At 43.0% G+C, this 21,702-nt stretch overlaps 2 protein-coding genes across 5 annotated transcripts in view; both read right to left on the bottom strand.

Annotated features, from left to right (window-relative positions):
- The window catches only part of LOC111960453 (zinc finger protein 32), a 30,016-nt gene continuing 8,314 nt past the window's right edge, over window positions 1-21,702 (bottom strand). Inside the window, exons 2-3 of one of the 2 annotated variants that reach the window (XM_070437960.1) lie at window positions 2,364-2,639; window positions 1-699 (exon numbers count right to left, since the gene is read on the bottom strand). In XM_070437960.1, the coding sequence (XP_070294061.1) occupies window positions 179-699; window positions 2,364-2,532 (690 nt within the window). In that variant the 5' untranslated portion in view covers window positions 2,533-2,639 and the 3' untranslated portion in view covers window positions 1-178. Of the gene's footprint in view, window positions 700-2,363; window positions 2,922-21,702 lie in introns of those variants that run through there. The other variant, XM_023982455.1, reaches the window with a different exon arrangement.
- Window positions 14,029-21,702, bottom strand: part of LOC111960449 (zinc finger protein 180-like) — a 33,583-nt gene continuing 25,909 nt past the window's right edge. Inside the window, exon 2 of one of the 3 annotated variants that reach the window (XM_070437956.1) lies at window positions 14,029-16,034. In XM_070437956.1, coding sequence (XP_070294057.1) covers window positions 15,172-16,034 — 863 coding nt within the window. In that variant the 3' untranslated portion in view covers window positions 14,029-15,171. The remainder of the gene's footprint in view (window positions 16,035-21,702) is intronic. The other 2 variants (XM_070437957.1, XM_023982451.3) reach the window with 2 other exon arrangements.

Below are 21,702 nucleotides of genomic sequence, written 5' to 3'. Positions count from 1 at the left end.
AAAGCTTAAACCAAGTTTATTCATCCCAAAGGGTCAAACAGCTGTGCAGACGACAACATATTCACACAAGCACCGATATGTAACCCTTTCTCCTATGCCGAGTCTCCTCATACACATCTGAACAGCCAATGCATCTCTGTTGCTAGACAGAAGCATGAACAAAAACACAAATTCCCAGTCAAAAACATAAGTCAGAACACAGCCTCTCTATTCTCTCATGTGATTCAAGGTCCTCTGACTGGGAAAATGTCTTTCCGCAATGAGAGCAGTGGTATGTCTTCTCCTCCTGTGTATGTATTCTTTCATGCTTATTCAGATGCCTTAACCGGTTAAATACCTTTCCACACATGGAGCAGTGGTAGGTCTTATCACCTCCCGTGTGTGTCCTGTCATGCTTATTGAGGGCCCCTAACTGGGTAAAACTCTGACCACACAAGGAGCATTGGTAGGGCTTTTCTCGTGTGTGTGTCTTCTCGTGCTTTTTCAGACTTCCTAACCACCTAAAACTCTTTTCACACTGGGAGCAGTGGTAGGGCTTTTCTCCTGTGTGTATTCTCTCATGCGTTTTCAAGCTCCCTAACTGGGTAAAACTCTTTCCACACTGGGAGCAGTGGTGTCGTCCTGCTGGTTTGGACGTCTTTGGGTCTGGTTCACCTGAAGGACTCTTCTCGCTGTCAGAGGGAGAGTCTAGTCTCTCTCCTGCCAAAGACAGAGTATTTAGTTAAACAGAGACCTGAATGAAACCCGCACATGATAAAAGTATCTTCCTATGAGTTTTCTTCTGGACTAGATCCCTCAATAACCTGAGGCTAGTCTTCACAACATTTCATAATTAAAAATAAACTTGGGGAGATTTTAAAAACAAATGATGAAGTGCTCCAAATCAAATCTTGCTCCAATGGATTGTTATAATATTTCAGTCAATGTTATAGGTTGTATTTGATCGATTGTTAACAACGTTTTGTTGTTGTATCTCTAAAGTAATAATAATAGAAATTACAATATTTTCAAAATGATCGTTTTTGTGTTCAGCCAAGCCTTTTCTTCAAAATGGCAATCCATGATTTGACCTAAGACTTACAAACTCACAGACTTCTGATAATATGTTCAGTCTCCCCCAAAAACCTTGTCCATTTCATGTAACATCCATAACGCTAAATCTGGAATCCATGTAACATCCATAAGGGGGAATCCATCTTTGAATTAGATTGGAAGAGTGGATTTAATACTTTCTTGGGCACTACTTGGCGATGCAAACGATGATAAACTGTCTAACGATTATGGATATCTCACAAGCTGTCGCTATGGAATGACCTAAGACGGGACGCTACTGTTAAAATTACAGTACTTACTGTTATTAACTGTATACATGATGGCGAGCTTTGAAGGGCTACCCCTAAGGGTGAGATATTTAAGTTGTAATTTCGCACAAAACAATCCATTGTTAACATTTGTTGGTTGCAGACTTTAATGGTATACACATTTTACAGTGTAGCTTTCTTCTGACATTAAAAAACGGCATAATCAAAAATGCCCCTTTAAAACCATGCATTGGTTCAACAACAGTGTGACCTAGCCTCTTTTAGAATCCAAGAGTGGAAGACTTGTATGCTCCTGTCATTGATACTCAGCATTCCCGAACCATCCCATTACATGTCAGAATGTTGAATAAACTTCATTTTTTAAATTAATGTACCTGTTTTCCACTGATTTTTTCCTTATGTCTGATGTAATCTTAGACAAAATATAGACAGGGAAGTGTTAACCCGAGTTTCAGTACGCTGGTGTTTTTAGGTTGTGTTTCCGTTTTTTATATATATATATATATATATACACACACACTGGTGCAATTCGCAATTCGCACACAACAAACACTTGCACAATATGTAAACAATGGCGGAGTTTAACCACAGACACAGAGCTAACTTCGTCCCACGCAATCAGCTGGCAAGTTTCACAAGCATTTCCAGCTGATTGTGAGGGAACTTGCTTTGGTCAACAACATTCAAGGTTCAATTCAGCTATTGTTTACATATTGTGCATCACATGCAATGCATCAACGGATTGAAAATACACGTGACAGAACCTACCGACTCCGCAAAAAGTCAGGTAAATAATACTTTCCTGTGGATATTTTACCTCCACTTCCCACCGTCAAATGCACCAACAGCACAGACAACGGTAAAGTGTTAACACAGATAGAACAATTAGACATATTTGGTGTTATTGTCATTATATTCAACATTCTGGCTTGTAGATACTTTTTTTAGGTCGACTTCTTTCAAACTGAATATACATGGTAACAGTCTGACGTTAAGACAATTTGTGCCCCTCTTGTTAATTAAGATAATAACGTTACTCACCGTTATTAATCTGATCTCCAGTCTCTTCTTCTTTCAATGTTACAGTTATCTCCTCCTTCACTCCAAAAACGGCACACTCCACTTTTTCTTCCCCCTCTTCTTTCACAGTGACGACGTCCTCCTCTTTCACTCTGAACTCTTCCTTCACTGGAGCTCCTTCACCTTTCATTGCAACAGCCTCACCCTCTACCTCTTTTTTTACTGTGACAGCCTCCTCTTCCTCCTCCTCTTTTACGACAATGTTCAGCCAAAGACCCTCTTTCTCCGTCCAGCAGACTGCCTCTTCTTTAGCAGGGCTTAATGAGCTCATGGTCGGATGTTAGCTAGCTAGTTAGCACATTATTAAAATCGACTAGCCTAGTGCTAGGCTGTTTTAGCTATCCAGCTAGCTAACTACTATTAACGTAAATATGAAATGTAAATGGTAAACTAGCTTGACGACCGAAGTGTGTTCAAAACACAGTGGCTAATATACACCGAAGTCTAAAGAGCCTGAATCTTTCGGCTATGTTGACTAGCAAGCTACGGTGGTGGCTCACTAACTGTTGTTGAAGAACCTCTTCTTCTTCGATGAGGTTTAACGGCTGTTGGTTTCCAATATATGTTGCATTAACGCCACCTACAGGAGTACAACCCTTATACATTGCTTGTACCATCTAACACTACACTCACAAAAAATAATAACAACACCCTACTCCACTATTTCAATATATTTATTCCTACCTCATGCCAACAACCTGAAATGAAAGGATGTGACACCACCACTTAACACACCCTGTAACTCTTCTGATGTCAAGTCTCGCACACCCAAATACCTCAATGCAGCTTCCACCACAACCTCAATTTTCCGTGACTGCAGTACAGTTGATAACCATTGCTATAAATGCAAGAAATCCAATCTTACTGAAGCATATATCACTTGTTGGTTTATCCCTCTGTACAGATGGTACAGATCAACTACTCACACCACTCCTCTCAGGATCCCTCCCCCTTGACCCATCTTCCTCTACTTTCTTCACTGCCTCAGGACATGACAATTTCTGCACTATTCTAACCCTGGAAACCTCAACCTGCCTCTCTCGCATAGGACATTTCTCTGTTCAAATATATTTTATTGAACACACACAAGAATGGTGTATAGGTATAAAAGACAGGTATACAATTCTTATCTGAACATAAAAGAGCAGACAGAAACAACAAGACCCAGAGTTCTGGGTACAAAATAAATATTACAAAACAAGACATACAGAAGGACAGGTAGAAAGAAAGAGGGTAGGTGTCACCCCCCACTTATTCCCCCCCTTTATCCCTCCCCCTTTATCCCTTCCCCTTATTCCCCTCCCGACTGCTCGGGTGGCGGTGCCAGCACATTCTGCCCAAAGGTGGATTAAAATATTACAATTGAGAGTGCGTTAAAAAGTACAAATTCACAGCGCCGAATGGTCCAAGTAAGAGAGGAAAGGCTGCCAGATTTGATCAAATGTTGATCATTTATTGTTCAGAATATATCTAATTATTTCTAAGTGTACAGTGTTTGCCAATTCGCTGAGCCATAATTTGGTAGTGGGCGCTTCCCTCTTTTTCCAAAACAACAAGATTAGTTTTTTTGCCGAAATGAGACTGTAAGAGATGAGTTGTTTTTGAGGGTTGGTTAATCCGTTTAGGGAATCAGACACTCCCAGGATTATCAGAAGCGGGTCTGGGTCAATTGAAGTCTCCAGAACTTCAGAGAGGATCCTAAAAATTCCACATAGGACATTTCTGATCCCTAGCCCCATGGGCACCCCGCGAATAAACACATACCACTACTTTCCCCAATGCTACACATTCCTTTGTCTCATACCATTCTGCACACTTCTCACACCTAGGAACCTCCCTCCTACACACTGCTGCCACATGCCCATAAGCTTGACAAAGTAATGAAGTAATGTATTCGGCACAAAAGCTCGTACAGGATAACTTATATATCCTAACATCACTTTGTCGGGAAAAGACACATCAAAACTCAAAAGAACAATGACTCTTCTGTTTCACCATTCACTTTCCTGCCATTTTTAACCAACTCAAGCTCACCGTCTTCCTCTGCCTCTTCCTTTTTCCCTCCATTCCTCCTCCGTATTCCAAGTATACATCTCCTTTTGATAATACTGCACTTCTCCAGACACATCTTGTTCTTCCTTTCTCAGGGGACCCCATTTAACCGGCTGTCACAATCTCTGTACAATCAGAACGAACCCCTCGGGATGTAGCGCTCAACAGTGCATCCCACTTATAAAACAGCTGCTTCGTCTTGATGTTCTTCTTTATCAGAAGCTACCGCCACGTTTTTCAATTTCAAACAAACGCGCTCCGAGCAAACATCTAACTCGASCCCCCCCCMCCCCCCCCCCCCSCCMYCAAGGGTGTCTTAAAGGGAGTTGGGATGTGCAAAAGAGAAATTATAATACTTGAGACAAACAAAGAGAAGCATGTGTTGATTGATTAAATCAAATCATCAAATCACATTTTATTAGTCACATGCGCCGAATACAACAGGTGTAGACCTTACCGTGAAATATTTACTTACAAGCCCCTAACCAACAATGCAGTTTAAAAAATATGAATAAGAATCAGAAATAAAAGTAACAAGTAGTTAAAGAGCAGCAGTAAAATAACAATAGCAAGACTATATACAGGGGGTACCTGTACAGAGTCAATGTGCGGGGGCACAGGTTAGTCGATGTAATTGAGGTAACATGTACATGTAGGTAGAGTAATTAAAGTGACTATGCATAGATAATAACAGAGTAGCAGCGGTGTAAAAGGGGTAGCAATGCAAATGGTTTGGGTAGCCATTTCATTAGATGTTCAGGAGTCTTATGGCTTGGGTAGAAGCTGTTTAGAAGCCTCTTGGACCTAGACTTGGCGCTCCGGTACTGCTTAACCGTGCAGTAGCAGAGAGAACAGTCTATGACTAGGGTGGCTGGGGTCTTTGACAATTTTTAGGGCCTTCCTCAGACACCGCCTGGTATAGAGGTCCTGGATGGCAGGAAGCTTGGGTTAGGGATGTACTGGGCTGTACTCTCTACCCTCTGTAGTGCCTTGTGGTCGGAGGCCGAGCAGTTGCCTTATCAGGCAGTGATGCAACCAGTCAGGATGCTCTCGATGGTGCAGCTGTAGGACCTTTTGAGGATCTGAGTATGCATGACAAATCTGTTCAGTTTCCTGAGGGGGAATAGGTTTTGTCGTGCGCTCTTCACGACTGTCTTGGTGTGATTGGACCATGTTAGTTTGTTGGTGATGTGGACACCAAGGAACTTGAAGCTCTCAACCTGCTCCACTACAGCCCCATCGAGGAGAATGGGGGTGTGCTCGGTCCTCCATTTCCTGTAATCCACAATCAACTCCTTTGTCTTGATCACGTTCAGGGAGAGGTTGTTATCCTGGCACCACACGGCCAGGTCTCTGACCTCCTCCCTATAGGCTGTCTCGTCAGTGTCTGTGATCAGGCCTACCAATGTTGTGTCATCGGCAAACATAATGATGGTGTTGGAGTCGTGCCTAGCTGTGCAGTCATGAGTGAACAGGGAGTACAGGAGGGGACTGAGCATGCACCCCTGAGGGGCCTCTGTGTTGAGGATCAGCGTGGTGGATGTGTTGTTACCTTCCCTTACCACCTGGGGGCAGCCCGTCAGGTTGTCCAGGATCCAGTTGCAGAGGGAGGTGTTTAGTCCCAGGGTCCTTAGCTTATTGATGAGCTTTGAGGGCACTATGGTGTTGAACGCTGAGCTGTAGTCAATTAATAGTATTCTGACATAGGTGTTCCTTTTGTCCAGGTGGGAAAGGGCAGTGTGGAGTGCAATAGAGATTGCATCATTTGTGGATCTATTGGTGCGTTATGCAAATTGGAGTGGGTCTAGGGTTTCTGGGATAATGGTGTTGATGTGAGCCATGATCAGCCTTTCAAAGCATTGCTATGTGTCGGTAGTCATTTAGGCAGGTTACCTTATTTTTCATGGGCACAGGGACTTTGGTGGTCTGCTTGAAACATGTTGGTATTACAGACTCGGACGGGGAGAGGTTGAAAATGTCAGTGAAGACACTTGCAAGTTGGTCAGTGCATGCTCGCAGTACACGTCCTGGTAATCCGTCTGGTCCTGTGGCCTTGTGAATGTTGACCTGTTTAAAGGTATTACTCACATCGGCTGCGGAGAGTGTGATCACACAGTCATCCGGAACAGCTGGTGCTCTCATGCATGTTTCAGTATTTTCCTCAAAGCAAGCATAGAAGTAGTGTAGCTCATCTGGTAGGCTTGTGTCACTGGGCAGCTCTCGGCTGTGCTTCCCTTTGTAGTCTGTAATGGTTTGCAAACCCTGCCATATCCGGCGAGTGTCGGAGCCAGTGTAGTACGATTCAATCTTAGTCCTGTATTGACGCTTTGCCTGTTTGATGGTTCGTCAGAGGGCATAGCAGGATTTCCTATAAGCTTCTGGGTTAGAGTCCCGCTCCTTGAAAGTGGCAGCTCTAGCCTTTAGCTCAGTGCGAATGTTGCCTGTAATCCATGGCTTCTGGTCGGGGTATGTATGTACAGTCACTGTAGGGACAACGTCATCGATGCACTTATTGATGAAGCCGATGACTGATGTGGTGTACTCCTCAATGCCATAGGAAGAATCCCGGAGCATCTGCTTAATTTTCCCCCACTGGTTGTATATTTAACATGATAGAAATTTGGTCAATCTGAAAACAGATTTAAGTCCCCGGCCACTAGGAGTGCTGCTTCTGGATGAGCATTTTCCTGTTTGCTTATGTCGGAATAAAGCTCATTGAGTGCGGTCTTAGTGCCAGCATCGGTCTGTGGTGGTAAATAGACAGCTACGAAAAATACAGATTAAAACTCTCTAGGTAGATAGAGTATCTCATGATAAGCTGTAGACCGCACTACCTCAGGCAAAACCTCAAGACATCCTTAGATATCGTGCACCAGCCATTGGACACAGTTTATCATAGCGTTATTATTACAGACGACAGGTTCAGTACACATCACTGCATTCTGTATCAGGAAGTACACTAAAAGAAAAGGTTCCTGGAGTATCCTTTAGGGGTTCTTCAAATTGAAACTTTGGGGGAACCACTTTTAATGGATCCTCAAATAACCTTTTGAAGAACCTTTTGGGGTACATTTTTTAACTCCCCTGTTATTATTATTATTAAAATGGATAATACTACCCATAACAATAACAACAATAATACAATATTTTAGTTCTCAGTGTTTTATGATTATAGTGGCAAAGCAGAATAAAAAATTCTAAATATGAGGTAAACTCCCAGCAGAGCCCCAAGTCCAATGGGTATATCCTCTGGCGTGTTGATGTTAATATGTTGATGTTCTCCGTATCAACATATTCTCATTGCATTCAGTACATATTCTTACCTCTTTGTTGATTGATATCCATTGAATTGTGTCCATTTTCTGTTTTATAAAGATTTGCACAAATATGAAAAGATAGATGGTATCATCATAAAACAATATTAATGTAGATCATACAAGGGACAAACCATGCCTTAAATTGAGGACATTTTTACCTGCTGTCGTTTTAAATTCAAATCCAAATGTTTCAGTTGGGCAGTTAGGGTCCTGCAAGGACCCCCACCAACTAAGGAGGTTCTTAGATGAACCCCACCTCCTATGGGGTTCTTGGAATAACCTTTTTGGGTCCATCTTCAGTGCCAAGCACCCTAAGGTTCTTCAAAGAACTGAGGATCTTAGAAGAACCCTTTTTGAACCCCTAATGTTTAGAGTGTATGATTAAATCAATCAGATACACATTTTTAAATGATTTGGAAAATAACATATACTTGATTTAACCCGCATTAAGTACCAATATCAGTACTTAATACTATATTGGTACTTAATGCTTTCGGCGCCGACAGAGATGGCCGCCTCGCTTCGCGTTTAGGAAACTATGCAGTATTTCGTTTTTTTATGTATTATTTCTTACACTGTTACCCCAGGAAATCTTAAGTCTTATTACATACAGCCGGGAGAAACTATTGGATATAAGAGCAACGTCAACTTACCAACATTATGACCAGGAATACGACTTTCCCGAAGCAGATCCTCTGTTAGGTCCACCACCCAGGACAATGGATCGGATCCCAGCAGGCGACCAAAAACAACGGCAGACGGAGCGGTCTTCAGGTCAGGCTCCGTAGACGGGCACATCGCCAACCTCTCCCGAGTATACTACTCGCCAATGTCCAGTCTCTTGACAACAAGGTAGACGAAATCCGAGCAAGGGTTGCCTTCCAGAGAAACATCAGAGATTGTAACATTCTCTGTTTCATGGAAACATGGCTCACTCGGGATACGTTATCAGAGTCGGTACAGCCACATGGTTTCTTCATGCATCGCGCCGACAGAAACAAACATCTCTCTGGTAAGAAGAAGGGCGGGGGTGTATGCCTTATGATTAACGAGTCGTGGTGTGATCATAACAACATACAGGAACTCAAGTCCTTTTGTTCACCTGACCTAGAATTCCTTACAATCAAAGGCCGACCGCATTATCTACCAAGAGAATTCTCTTCGATTATAATCACAGTCGTGTATATCCCCCCCAAGCAGACACCTCGACGGCCCTGAAAGAACTTCATTGGACTCTATATAAACTGGAAACCACATATCCTGAGGCTGCATTTATTGTAGCTGGGGATTTTAACAAGGCTAATCTGAAAACAAGGCTCCCTAAATTTTATCAGCATATCGAATGTGCGACCCAGGCTGGCAAAATTCTGAATCATTGTTACTCTAACTTCCGCGATGCATACAAAGCCCTCCCTCGCCCTCCTTTCGGCAAATCTGACCACGACTCCATTTTGTTTCTCCCAGCCTATAGACAGAAACTAAAACAGGAAACGCCCGTGCTCAGGTCTGTTCAACGCGGGTCCAAGAAACCCGATTCCAAGCTTCAAGATTTCTTCGATCACGTGTACTGGGATATGTTCCGGATAGCGTCGAACAACAACATTGATGTATACGCTGATTCGGTGAGTGAGTTTATTAGCAAGTGCATCGGTGATGTTGTACCCATGGCGACTATTAAAACCTTCCCCAACCAGAAACCATGGATTGATGGCAGCATTCGCGCAAAACTAAAATCGCAAACCACTGCTTTTAATTAGGGCAAGGCGACCGGAAACATGACCAAATACAAACAGTGTAGCTATTCCCTCTGCAAGGCAATCAAACAAGCTAAGCGTCAGTATAGAGACAAAGTAGAGTCGCAATTCAACGGCTCAGACACGAGAGGTATGTGGCAGGGTCTACAGTCAATCACGGACTACAAAAAGAAGACCAGCCTCGTCGCAGACCCCGATGTCTTGCTCCCAGACAAACTAAACAACTTCTTTGCTCGCTTAGAGGACAATACAGTCCCAACAACACGGTCCGCTATCAAAACCTGCGGGCTCTTCTTCACTGCAGCCAACGTGAGTAAAACATTTAAACGTGTTAACCCTCGGCAGGCTGCCGGCCCAGACGGCATCCCTAGCCGCGTCCTCRGAGCATGCGCAGACCAGCTGGCGGGTGTGTTTACGGACATATTCAATCAATCCTTATCCCAGTCTGCTGTTCCCACATGCTTCAAGAGGACCACCATTGTTCCTGTTCCCAAGAAAGCTAAGGTAACTGAGCTAAATAACTATCGTCCCGTAGCACTCACTTCTGTCATCATGAAGTGCTTTGAGAGACTGGTCAAGGACCATATCACCTCCACCCTACCTGACACCCTAGACCCACTCCAATTTGCTTACCGCCCCAATAGGTCCACAGATGACGCAATCACACTGCCCTAACCCATCTGCACACGAGGAATACCTATGTAAGAATGCTGTTCATCGACTACAGCTCAACATTTAACACCATAGTACCCTCCAAACTCGTCATTAAGCTCGAGACCCCGCCCTGTGCAACTGGGTCCTGGACTTCCTGACGGACCGCCCCCAGGTGGTGAGGGTAGTAAACAACATCTCCACCCCGCTGATCCTCAACACTTGGGCCCCACAAGGGTGCATTCTCAGCTCTCTCCTGTACTCCCTGTTCACCCATGACTGCGTTGCCATGCACGCCTCCAACTCAATCATCAAGTTTGCATACGACACTACAGTGGTAGGCTTGATTACCAACAACGATGAGACGGCCTACTGGGAGGAGGTGAGGGCCCTCGGAGTGTGGTGTCAGGGAAATAACCTCACACTCATTGTCAACAATACAAAGGAGATGATCGTGGACTTCAGGAAACAGCAGAGGGGGCAGCCCCCTATCCACATCGACGGGACAGTAGTGGAGAAGGTGGAAAGTTTTAAGTTCCTCGGCGTACACATCACGGACAAACTGAAATGGTCCACCCACACAGACAGCGTGGTGAAGAAGGCGCAGCCGGGATGTATCACCACCTGGTACGGCAACTACTCCGCCCACAACCGTAAGGMTCTCCAGAGGGTAGTGAGGTCTGCATAACGCATCACCGGGGGCAAACTACCTGCCCTCCAGGACACCTACACCACCCGATGTCACAGKAAGGCCAAAAAGATCATCAAGGACAACAACCACCCGAGCCACTGCCTGTTCACCCCGTTATCATCCAGAAGGCCAGGTCAGTACAGGTGCATCAAAGCTGGGACCGAGAGACTGAAAAACAGCTTCTATCTCAAGGCCATCAGACTGTTAAACAGCCATCACTAACATTGAGTGGCTGCTGCCAACATACTGACTCAAAACTCTAACCACTTTAATAAATAAAAAATTGGATGTAATAAATGTATCACTAGCCACCTTAAACAATGCCACTTTATATAATGTTTACATACCCTACATTACTCATCTCATATGTATATACTGTACTCTATACCATCTACTGCATCTTGCCTATGCCGTTCGCCCATCCATATATTTTTATGTACATATTCTTATTCATTCCTTTACACTTGTGTGTATAAGGTAGTTGTTGTGAAATTGTTAGATTACTTGTTAGATATTACTGCATGGTCAGAACAAGAAGCACAAGCATTTCGCTACACTCGCATTAACATCTGTTAACCATGTGTATGTGACAAATCACATTTGATTTGAAACACAGCATGTATGTTTCAGAGTAAGTTCTGCAACTAACCAAAGGGCTGATTATATACACTCCCTGGTGGTATGATCACCTACGTCAATATATGTGTGCAGCAATAAGCTGAAGTTACCTTATAAGCTACCTTATAACCTAGTACAGTAGCTTCTCTGCATTGATTAGCATTATCCACTGTCACACAAGATCAAAATGTCAAAACCAGACATTGGTTACTTATTTTTATCTAGTTTCGGTCCGACTCAGACCTAGCCTGTAAGCACCCTCTTGCAACAGCTGGGGCTTAACCGCAAATACTAATATAGACAGCTTGTGCAAAGTATTGTGGCAGAGTTCAGACACATTGCAACAGTATCTATTATAAGGCCTGCAGCAAAACATATGAATATTAAGGTCCCCTTAATCAATAATGGGAACGGTCTTGGGGACCCTAACCCCTACACTACTGACTTTGAAAAACACCAAAAGAAAGATGCCCAGGGTCCCTGGTCATCTGCGTGAATGTGCCTTAGGCATGCTGTAAGGAGACATGAGGACTGCAGATGTGGCCAGGGCAATAAATTGCAATGTCCGTACTGTGAGACGCCTAAGACAGCGCTACAGGGAGACAGGACGGACAGCTGATCGTCCTAGCAGTGGCAAACCACGTGTAACAACACCTGCACAGGATCGGTACATCCGAACATCACACTTGCGGGACAGGTATAGGTAACTGCCCGAGTTACACCAGGAATGCACAGTCCCTCCATCAGTGCTCAGACTGTCCGCAATAGGCTGAGAGAGGCTGGACTAAGGGATTGTAGGCCTGTTGTAAGGCAGGTCCTCACCAGACATCACCGGCAACAACGTCGCCTATGGGCACAAACCCACCGTCGCTGGACCAGACAGGACTGGAAAAAAGTGCTCTTCACTGTTGAGTCGCGGTTTTGTCTCACCAGGGGTGATGGTTGGATTCGCGTTCATCGTCTAAGGAATGAGCGTTACACCGAGGCCTGTACTCTGGAGCGGGATCGATTTGGAGGTAGAGGGTCCGTCATGGTCTTGGGCGGTGTGTCACAGCATCATTGAACTGAGCTTGTTGTCATTGCAGGCAATCTTAACGCTGTGCGTTACAGGGAAGACATCCTCCTCCCTCATGTGGTACACTTCCTGCAGGCTCATCCTGACATGACCCTCCAGCATGACAATGCCACCAGCCATACTGCTCGTTCTGTGCATGATTTCCTGCAAGACAGGAATGTCAATGTTCTGCCATGGCCAGTGAAGAGCCCGGATCTCAATCCCATGGAGCATGTCTGGGACCTGTTGGAGTGGCTAGAGCCATTCCCCCCAGAAATGTCCTGGAACTTGCAGGTGCCTTGGTGGAAGAGGGGGGTAACATCCCACAGCAAGAACTGGCAAATCTGGTGCAGTCCATGAGGAGGAGATGCACTGCAGTACTTAACACAGCTGGTGGCCTGTTGGGGTTCGTTCCTTGTTCCTTGTCAATCATTGGCTCATTGGTAAAATTAGCATTCAGACAATATCTTTAAGTAAATCAATCATTCATTTATTCATGCAATTGCAGACAGAGGTTGACAACAGGAACATGGCACGCATGTTTCCGAGTAAGTTCTGCAAAATAGAAAAGGGTCCGAGTTGTGTTATTATGCCGACAGTCATATATCTTAGTGATGTCACTGCCTACGTCATTACCTTCTACTCATGAGACCAAACCCATGCCTACACAGCTATATAAACAAGAGTTTCAGTGTTATCTAAAAGCTCAGCAGTAAATGTCCACTCCCCAAGTTGATTTATAGTGGAATGTCTGACTAGTCTCTTAGAACTCTGCAGTGGAGTGTAAGAGATATCTCACAGTCACACATTTCTGAGACCGTTTCTTTATAGGAGGCAGAGACTAGAAAAAAACTGTGGAACAATATTAAACCTTCATAATGAATATATATATTGTTAATCTGTAGCCTAGGACCCTATACATGTAAGGAGGGAGGGGTAATAACCCCTCCCCTTCTATTAATACGACATAATCATAATCAATTATTATAATACATCAAACATTTGGTACAGCTCCTATCATGACCCAAAGGTGAACCCGACAGGCCATACTGACTGTTACGTTTGATTTTGACCCCCCCTTTGTTCAGGAACACATTATTCCATTTCTATTAGTCACGTCTGTGGAACTTGTTCAGTTTATGTCTCAGTTGTTGAATCTTATGTTCATACAAATATTTACACATGTTAAGTTTGCTGAAAATAAACGAAGGTGACAATGAGAGGACATTTATTTTTTTGCTGAGATTAGCTATAGGACAGAAGTGTGTTTAAAACACAGGGACTAATATACACAGAAAGCATTTAAAGAGCTCCAATGTTTCAGCTATGTTGGCTAGCAAGTTACCAAGGTGGCTGAATGAATCAGAGTGAAAGTTGTTGAAGGCAAGCGTGTTGAATATACATTTTTATGAAATATAAAATAATTTATTTTTATTTTTATAAATATAATAGAGACATACAAAGATCAGCATGTGTTGATTGATTATTCAGACTTAATGAGTAAGAATTTAAAAACATACACTACACATCCACCATTTAAAGGCAATTTCTTATTCAGTCAAACAGATTAAAAATAAGCCTGTAAATCTATAATGCTTCTACATGTAACAATATATATATGTCGTAATCTACAGTTTATAATGAACGTCCACTTATGGTGCAGGCCTTCCACATTTTATTGACACAAAAATGTGTTGCATTAATCAAATGATTTTTACAATCAGCATCTGTGTACTCTGACATGGTGGAATGATACTGATGGGAACATTCATGAGGTAGTGAATGTTTTTCATGTCAACAACTTATCAATGTTATCAGAATGTAACATATTTTTATATTCCTTTAGCTTGATGACCGGTAGACAAATTAACTCAATGAAACAACTAAATTCAAGAGGTTACAAGGTTAGAATCAAGAAATGCACCCTCAATTCAACGATTTAATCATTTACATTTCATACACAGTTCATACACAGTATCCAAATCATACACAGTTGCTGTCAAATATATATATAGTGCAACCAAGTACTAGCTCCCGGCTGCCAAGAACTTTGTCCATGCTATGTCTTTATTTTCTGAATTAAAATTGTAAATGTATGTTTACACAAATAAAATTGGGTCCGCAATGTTGAAAATCACAAAAGATGTGGAGACCAAAAGATTTTCAATTTCAACTTACTTTAGAAGAAATAGGGAATTATTCAAGAAAAGCGCAAGGGTGCCAACATATTTGGCCGCAACAGTAATAGTGCTTCCAATCAAATACACTCAAATTAATTTAGCAATATCCAAATCATATTTCAAATTCAAGAGGTTAGAATCAAGAAATGCAAAATTCCATTAATCTATATAATATTTAATAGACTGCATCAAGGTGCCTCACACTACAGAAATAGGAGAAAGGCTGAGCCGTTGTGCTCAGAGAAGCCTAGGCTCGTGCAAGGCTACTTACTTCTATAATAATTCACATTTTGCAATATCCAAATAACATAATGAACAGCATTGGAGGGTTTATACTTGTATCCAATCAATCAAAACAAAATACACATTAAAATATTTAATCAGATCTCAAGATGGAAAAAACAACAACCCAAGTAATGACTACTTCATGTGGCATAGAAAAAATACCACAGTCAAAAACATAAGTCAGAACACAACCTCTCTATTCTCTCATGTGATTTCAGGTCCTCTGACTGGGAAAATGTCTTTCCACATTGAGAACAGTGGTATGTCTTCTCCTCCTGTGTATTTGTATGTATTATTTCATGCTCTTTCAAGGCCACTAACTGGGTAAATCTCTTTCCACACAAGGAGCAGTGGTAGGTGCTATCCCCCCCTGTATGTGTCCTCTTATGCCTACTCAGGCCCCATAACTTGGTAAAACTCTTTCCACACAGGGAGCATTGGTATGGCTTTTCTCCTGTGTGGGTCCTCTCATGCAATTTCAAGGTCCCTAACCACCTAAAACTCTTTTCACAGTGGGAACAGTGGTAAGGTTTCTCTCCTGTGTGTACTCTCTCATGCTGTTTCAGGCTCACTGACCCCCTAAAACTCTTTTCACAGTGGGAACAGTGGTAAGGCTTTTCTCCTGTATGTATTCTCTCATGTGTTTTCAGGCTCACTAACCACCTAAAACCTTTTCCACACTGGGAGCATTGGTATGGCTTCTCTTCTCTATGCGTCCTCTCGTGCCTATTCAGGTCCCCTAACTGGGTAAAACTCTTTCCACAGTGGGAACATTGGAAAGGTTTTTCTCCTGTGTGTGCCCTCTCGTGCGTTTTCAGACTACCTAACCAGGTAAAAGTCATTCCACATTGGGAGCAGTGGTATGGCTTCTCTCCGGAGTGTATTCTCTTATGTATTTTCAGGTTCCATAGCAGAGTAAAACTCTTTCCACACTGGGAGCAGTGGTATCTTCCTGCTGATTTGGGCGTCTCTGGGTCTGGTTCCCCCGAAGGACTCTTTTCGCTGTCAGAGTGACAGTCTGGCCTCTCTCCTGCCAAAGAGAATAATTAAAAAAGGGACTTCATAGTCATTTTTAGTCAACAATCTACATAAAATTACTCAATGTCGAAGTGGAAGAAAAATGTTTTTTTTTTTTTTTTTTTTATAAATCACTAATATAACTAGATTAGATAAGTATTCAACATGTATTCAAGACATGTTAGAATCCCCGTTGGCAGTGATTACAGCTGTGAATCTTTGAGTAAGTATCTAAGAGCTTTGCACACATGGCTTGTACAAAATATTATTTATTCTTTATTCTTCAAAACATTCTTCAAGCTCTGTGAAGTTGGTTGATGATCATTGCTAGAAAGACATTTTCAAGCCGATTTAAGTCAATACTGTCATTAGGCCAATCAGGAAGATTGAATATCGTCATGGTAAGCAACTCATGGTTAGAGCGTTGGGCCAGTAACCAAAAGGTTGCTCGATCGAATCCCCGAACTGACAAGGTAAAAATCTGTCGTTCTGCCCCTGAGCAAGGCAGTTAACCCACTGTTCTGATTTTGCCCATTCCATTTCTTTTTATCCTAAAAAAACTCCCTTATCCATGCCAATGACAAGCATACCCATAACATGATGCAGTCACCACCATGCTTGTAAATATGAAGAGGGGTACTCAGTGATGTATTGGATTTGCCTCAAACATAACGCTTTGTAGTCTGGGCAAAAAGCTAATTTCTTCCCCACATTTTTTGCAGTCTAACTTAAGTGACTTATTTCAAAACATGATGCATGTTTTGGAATATTTCTATTGTGTACAGGCTTCCTTATTTTCATTCTGTCATTTATGTTAGTATTGTGGAGTAACTACAATGCTGTTGATCCGTCCTTGAGCAGTTTCCTTCCTCTCAGGCAACCGAGTAAGGAAGGGCGCCTGTATCTTTGTAGTGGCTGGTTGTATTCATACACCATCCAAAGAGTAATTAATAACTGCACCATGCTCAAAGGGATATTTTACCCATCAACCCAGTGGCAGAGCCCCACCTGTTTTGAGCCCTACCTATTAAGCAAAGAAAACAATATGTATACAGTACCAGTCAAAAGTTGACAACTCATTCAAGTTTTTTTTAACGTTTACGCTTTTCTACAGTCGTGGACAAAAGTTGAGAATGACACAAATATAAATTTTCACAAAGTCTGCTGCCTCTGATGGCAATTTGCATATACTCCAGAATGTTATGAAGAGTGATCAGATGAATTGCAATTAATTGCAAAGTCCCTCTTTGCATTGCAAATTAACTGATTTCCAAAAATACAATTCCACTGCATTTCAGCCCTGCCACAAAAGGGCCAGCTGACATCATGTCAGTGATTCTCTCGTTAACTTCTCTAGGGTATGTGGGATGGTAGCGTCCCACCTCGTCAACAGCCAGTGAAACTGCAGGGCGCCAAATTCAAAACAACAGAAATCCCATAATTTAAATTCCTCAAACATTTGACAAAGTATTTAACCACCATTTTAAAGATACACTTTGGAAATCCAGCCAAAGTGTCCAATTTCAAAAAGGTTTTACGACAAAAGCACACCAAAACGATTAATGGTAAAGCCGTATGAGCCAAGTCACAGAAAAAGACAGCCATTTTTTCCAGCCAAAGAGAGGGAGTAACAAAAAGCAGAAATAGAGATAAAATTGGATCACTAACCTTTTGATAGATCTTCATCAGATGGACACTCATAGGACTTCATGTTTACACACATACATGTATGGATCTTGTTCGTAGCGTTCCAAAGTTTAGAGTCGATATCCAAAAATCTGAGTTTAGGCGCGGACGCGAGCTGTCTCACTTGGCAAAAAGTCACTGAGAAAATGCAGACCAGGCGCCAAATTGCAAATTAGGAGTACGTATAAAAATCAAGCTTATCATATAAATCACACATGAAAGATACCAAATGTAAGCTATACACGTGTTGTGAATCCAGCCAACCATGTCAGATGAAAAGGCTTTTCAAGGCGAAAGCCAAATGATTTGCTATTATCTGAGATAGCGCACCATTGTAAACAAAAGGCAGATAAGCATATTTTCAAACCCTGCAGCGCGACACAAAACGCAGAATAAAAACATGAGCCAATTGCTATGCCTGTACCCTTTGCACGCAGCTCAGTCGTCGTTCGGTCTGGCACGTGGCTCAATATATGTCCCATCCCAAACATTCCACAAGCAAATGCGTCCTTTTGTGCGATTAATTCCGGCGATTAAATCCAAAATGCTCCAGATATAAGTGGCCGACGTTTGAATCCAGGAAAAACAACCAGTTTCCAACTGTGCTCAAACGTAGACGTACAAAATTGATCTTCAAAAGGTTACCTGTCTAAAACCTTGGCCAAGAAAAATGTCAAACTAACTTTGGCGAATACAACTTTAGGTATTTTTTTAACCATTTAATAAAGGGGGCCATCAAATTTGAGACAGCGATGATCTGTCACCTGCACATGATCTGTCACGCTTCCACCCCCGACTCCTCCGCTCTCTTGCCACTGGCTTGCAGTTGAAGCTCGCATCCCCGCTAACAAGGACCGATGCGTTGCTGGCCTACGGCAGCTGGGAGCGGGAACGGCACCTCCGGGACCGTCAGGCTTCTGAGCAGGCCCCTACACCACAAACAAGGGGCACTGCGGGTCATCCACCTCGGGCACTGCTCGCCTCACCTACCTCTGTAGGAAGACATTTCACCGCTCAGCCCAGTCAAAACTGTTCGCTTTGCTCTGCACCCCAATGAGTGGAAAAACAAATTCCCTTCACGACGACACAGGTCCAGCGCGTGAGTTCAACTCACCACCACCTGTCCGGCAGACACCTTGAAAACCCCACCTCTTTAACCGAATTACCTATGGATAGGATAAAGTAATTCCTTCTAACCCCCCCCTCCCCCTAAAAGAGTTAGATCACTATTGTAAAGTGCTGGGTTCCACGGATATGCATAAGTTGAATGCACCAATTTGTAAGTCGCTCTGGGTAAAGAGCGTCGTGCTAAAATGACCTTAAATGAAATGTTAAATGTAAATCTTGTTCATATTACAGCATTAAAACCATCTTAGCAGCTTTCTGGCTTGCCGCCGTCTAACAAAACAGGACACCTCGATGACTCTCGTTCAGATGTCCGTACTTCTTCATTACACAAAGGAATCAACCTGCAACAATGTCTCAAGACTCTTTGACATCCAGTGGAAGCGGTTAGGAACTGCACAAGCAGGTCCCTTTAGAAATTGTTTCCCAATGAAAACCCCACATGAAATTGCTGCCCCTACCTAGAGAAGTTAAACACACGTGTGCAAGTGTTAACGGAGGACAAGGCTGGAGATCACTCTGTCATGCTGATTGAGTTCGAATAACAGACTGGAAGCTTCAAAAGGAGGGCGGTGCTTGGAATCATTGTTCTTCCTCTGTCAACCATGGGTACCTGCAAGGAAACACATGCTGTCATTGCTTTGCCCAAAAAGGGCTTCACAGGCAAGGATATTGCTGCCAGTAAGATTGCACCTAAATCAACCATTTATCGGATCATCAAGAAGTTCAAGGAGAGCGGTTCAATTGTTGTGAAGAAGGCTTCAGGGCGCCCAAGAAAGTCCAGCAAGCGCCAGAACCGTCTCCTAAAGTTGATTCAGCTGCGGGATCGGGGCACCACCAGCACAGAGCTTGCTCAGGAATGGCAGCAGGCAGGTGTGAGTGCATCTGCACGCACAGTGAGGCGAAGACTTTTGGAGGATGGCCTGGTGTCAAGAAGGACAGCAAAGAAGCCACTTGTCTCCAAGAAAAACATCAGGGACAGACTGATATTCTGCAAAAGGTACAGGGATTGGACTGCTGAGGACTGGCGTGAAGTCATTTTCTCTGATGAATCCCCTTTGATTGTTTGGGGCATCCGGAAAAAAAGCTTGTCCAGAGAAGACAAGGTGAGCGCTACCATCAGTCCTGTGTCATGCCAACAGTAAAGCATCCTGAGACCATTCATGTGTGGGGTTGCTTCTCAGCCAAGGGAGTGGGCTCACTCACAATTTTGCCTAAGAACCCAGCCATGAATAAAGAATAGTACCAACAAATCCTCCGAGAGCAACTTCTCCCAACCATCCAGGAACAGTTTGGTGACGAACAATGCCTTTTCCAGCATGATGGAGCACCTTGTCATAAGGCAAAAGTGATCACTAAGTGGCTCGGGGCCTAATCTCCCAACATCAGTGCCCGACCTTACTAATGCTCTTGTGGCTGAATGGAAGCAAGTCCCCGCAGCAATGTTCCAACATCTAGTGGAAAGGCTTCCCAGAAGAGTGGAGGCTGTTATAACAAAGGAGGAACCAAATACGTATTAATGTCCATGATTTAGGAATGGGATGTTTGACGAGCAGGTCTCCACATACTTTTGGTCATGTAGTGTATTTTTAATGTTTATCATAGAAAGAATGTAGCCAGCTACATTTCCTAATGTTTTGCTTAAAGTTAATCTTGAATTTTACCAGAGGAAAGTAGGTTGGCTGGCTACACTCAGTCGGAACGCTGTCTGCTGATAGCAACTTATGTGAGCGAAGCTGAAGAGAGGAGTGGAGCATGCCCAATGTCTGGAGCGAGTTTCCCAAAGGCAGGAATGTAAGCCTTCTCGCCCAGTAGCGACTCAGGGCATGCCCGGCCCAGCATTTGTAGTCTACTTGTGTGCTGCTATAGCCCCTTGCTTTAGGTACTGTCATCTAGTATGCTAAATATTTTCCTAAAGAAACTGATAAAACACACAGGAGAAAAATCAAGGTGACTTACAAAGATGAGGAGGAGTACTGTAAGAGCAAGAGAGAGAGTGTGGTGATGTAGTGTCCACAATTAAAGAATTATTGTAGAATCTGAAAAGACAGGTATCCCGAAAGCATGATGGTGGGTAGCTAGCAAGTGTGTCCTTGTAGCAAAGTATTTATAAACAAAAAATCTGATCTCTTAAAAGTTTTGGTAATTTTCATTATATTATCTATACCAGTGGTTCCCAACCAGGGGTACTAGGCCTATCCACACAGAGTACTTGAGAAGATTCATGAGACCATAGGCCTACTGGTAAAATGCACATGAGGAGGTACTTCAGGGGTACTCCGGACAGAGCAAAATTCAGTTGGTGGTACAGTAACCGAAAAATATTGGGAACCACTAATCGATACAATAGGCTATCATTGTTTTTGGCATATATTACCTCTTTCAAGGAGCTTTCTGTTTTGACTATTCCTTTTGGCCTACCAACAGGTAAGTAAAAATGAACAAAAAACAACTAAGCATCCCTGCCCAGCCTGGAAAAAGTGGCCTGAAGGGTGTTAAGCATCCCCAGTGGCTCTGCAAGCTCTCAGAGGGTATTCTCCACTGCTGGCCTGCTCGCCAGGCACCAATACATGAGCCTGAAGCCACAGACTCTAGCCAAAAAATAATAATTAAAAAAGGCACTGTAGATGGTGCCTAATAAGGCATTTTTCATTGAAATTATATTTAATTAAGTAAGTCACAGCCTATAGACTATTACATTTAATAAACATTTTTATTTCACCTATATTTAACCAGGTAGGCAAGTTGAGAACAAGTTCTCATTTACAATTGCGACCTGGCCAAGATAAAGCAAAGCAGTTCGACACATACAACAACACAGAGTTACACATGGAGTAAAACAAACATACAGTCAATAATACAGTAGAAAA

This window comes from Salvelinus sp. IW2-2015, linkage group LG37 (genome assembly GCF_002910315.2).
Source record: "Salvelinus sp. IW2-2015 linkage group LG37, ASM291031v2, whole genome shotgun sequence".
Classification (NCBI taxonomy): Eukaryota; Metazoa; Chordata; class Actinopteri; order Salmoniformes; family Salmonidae; genus Salvelinus; species Salvelinus sp. IW2-2015.
Note: the sequence above shows the minus strand (reverse complement) of the source record. Positions and strands in the feature narration are given on the sequence as shown.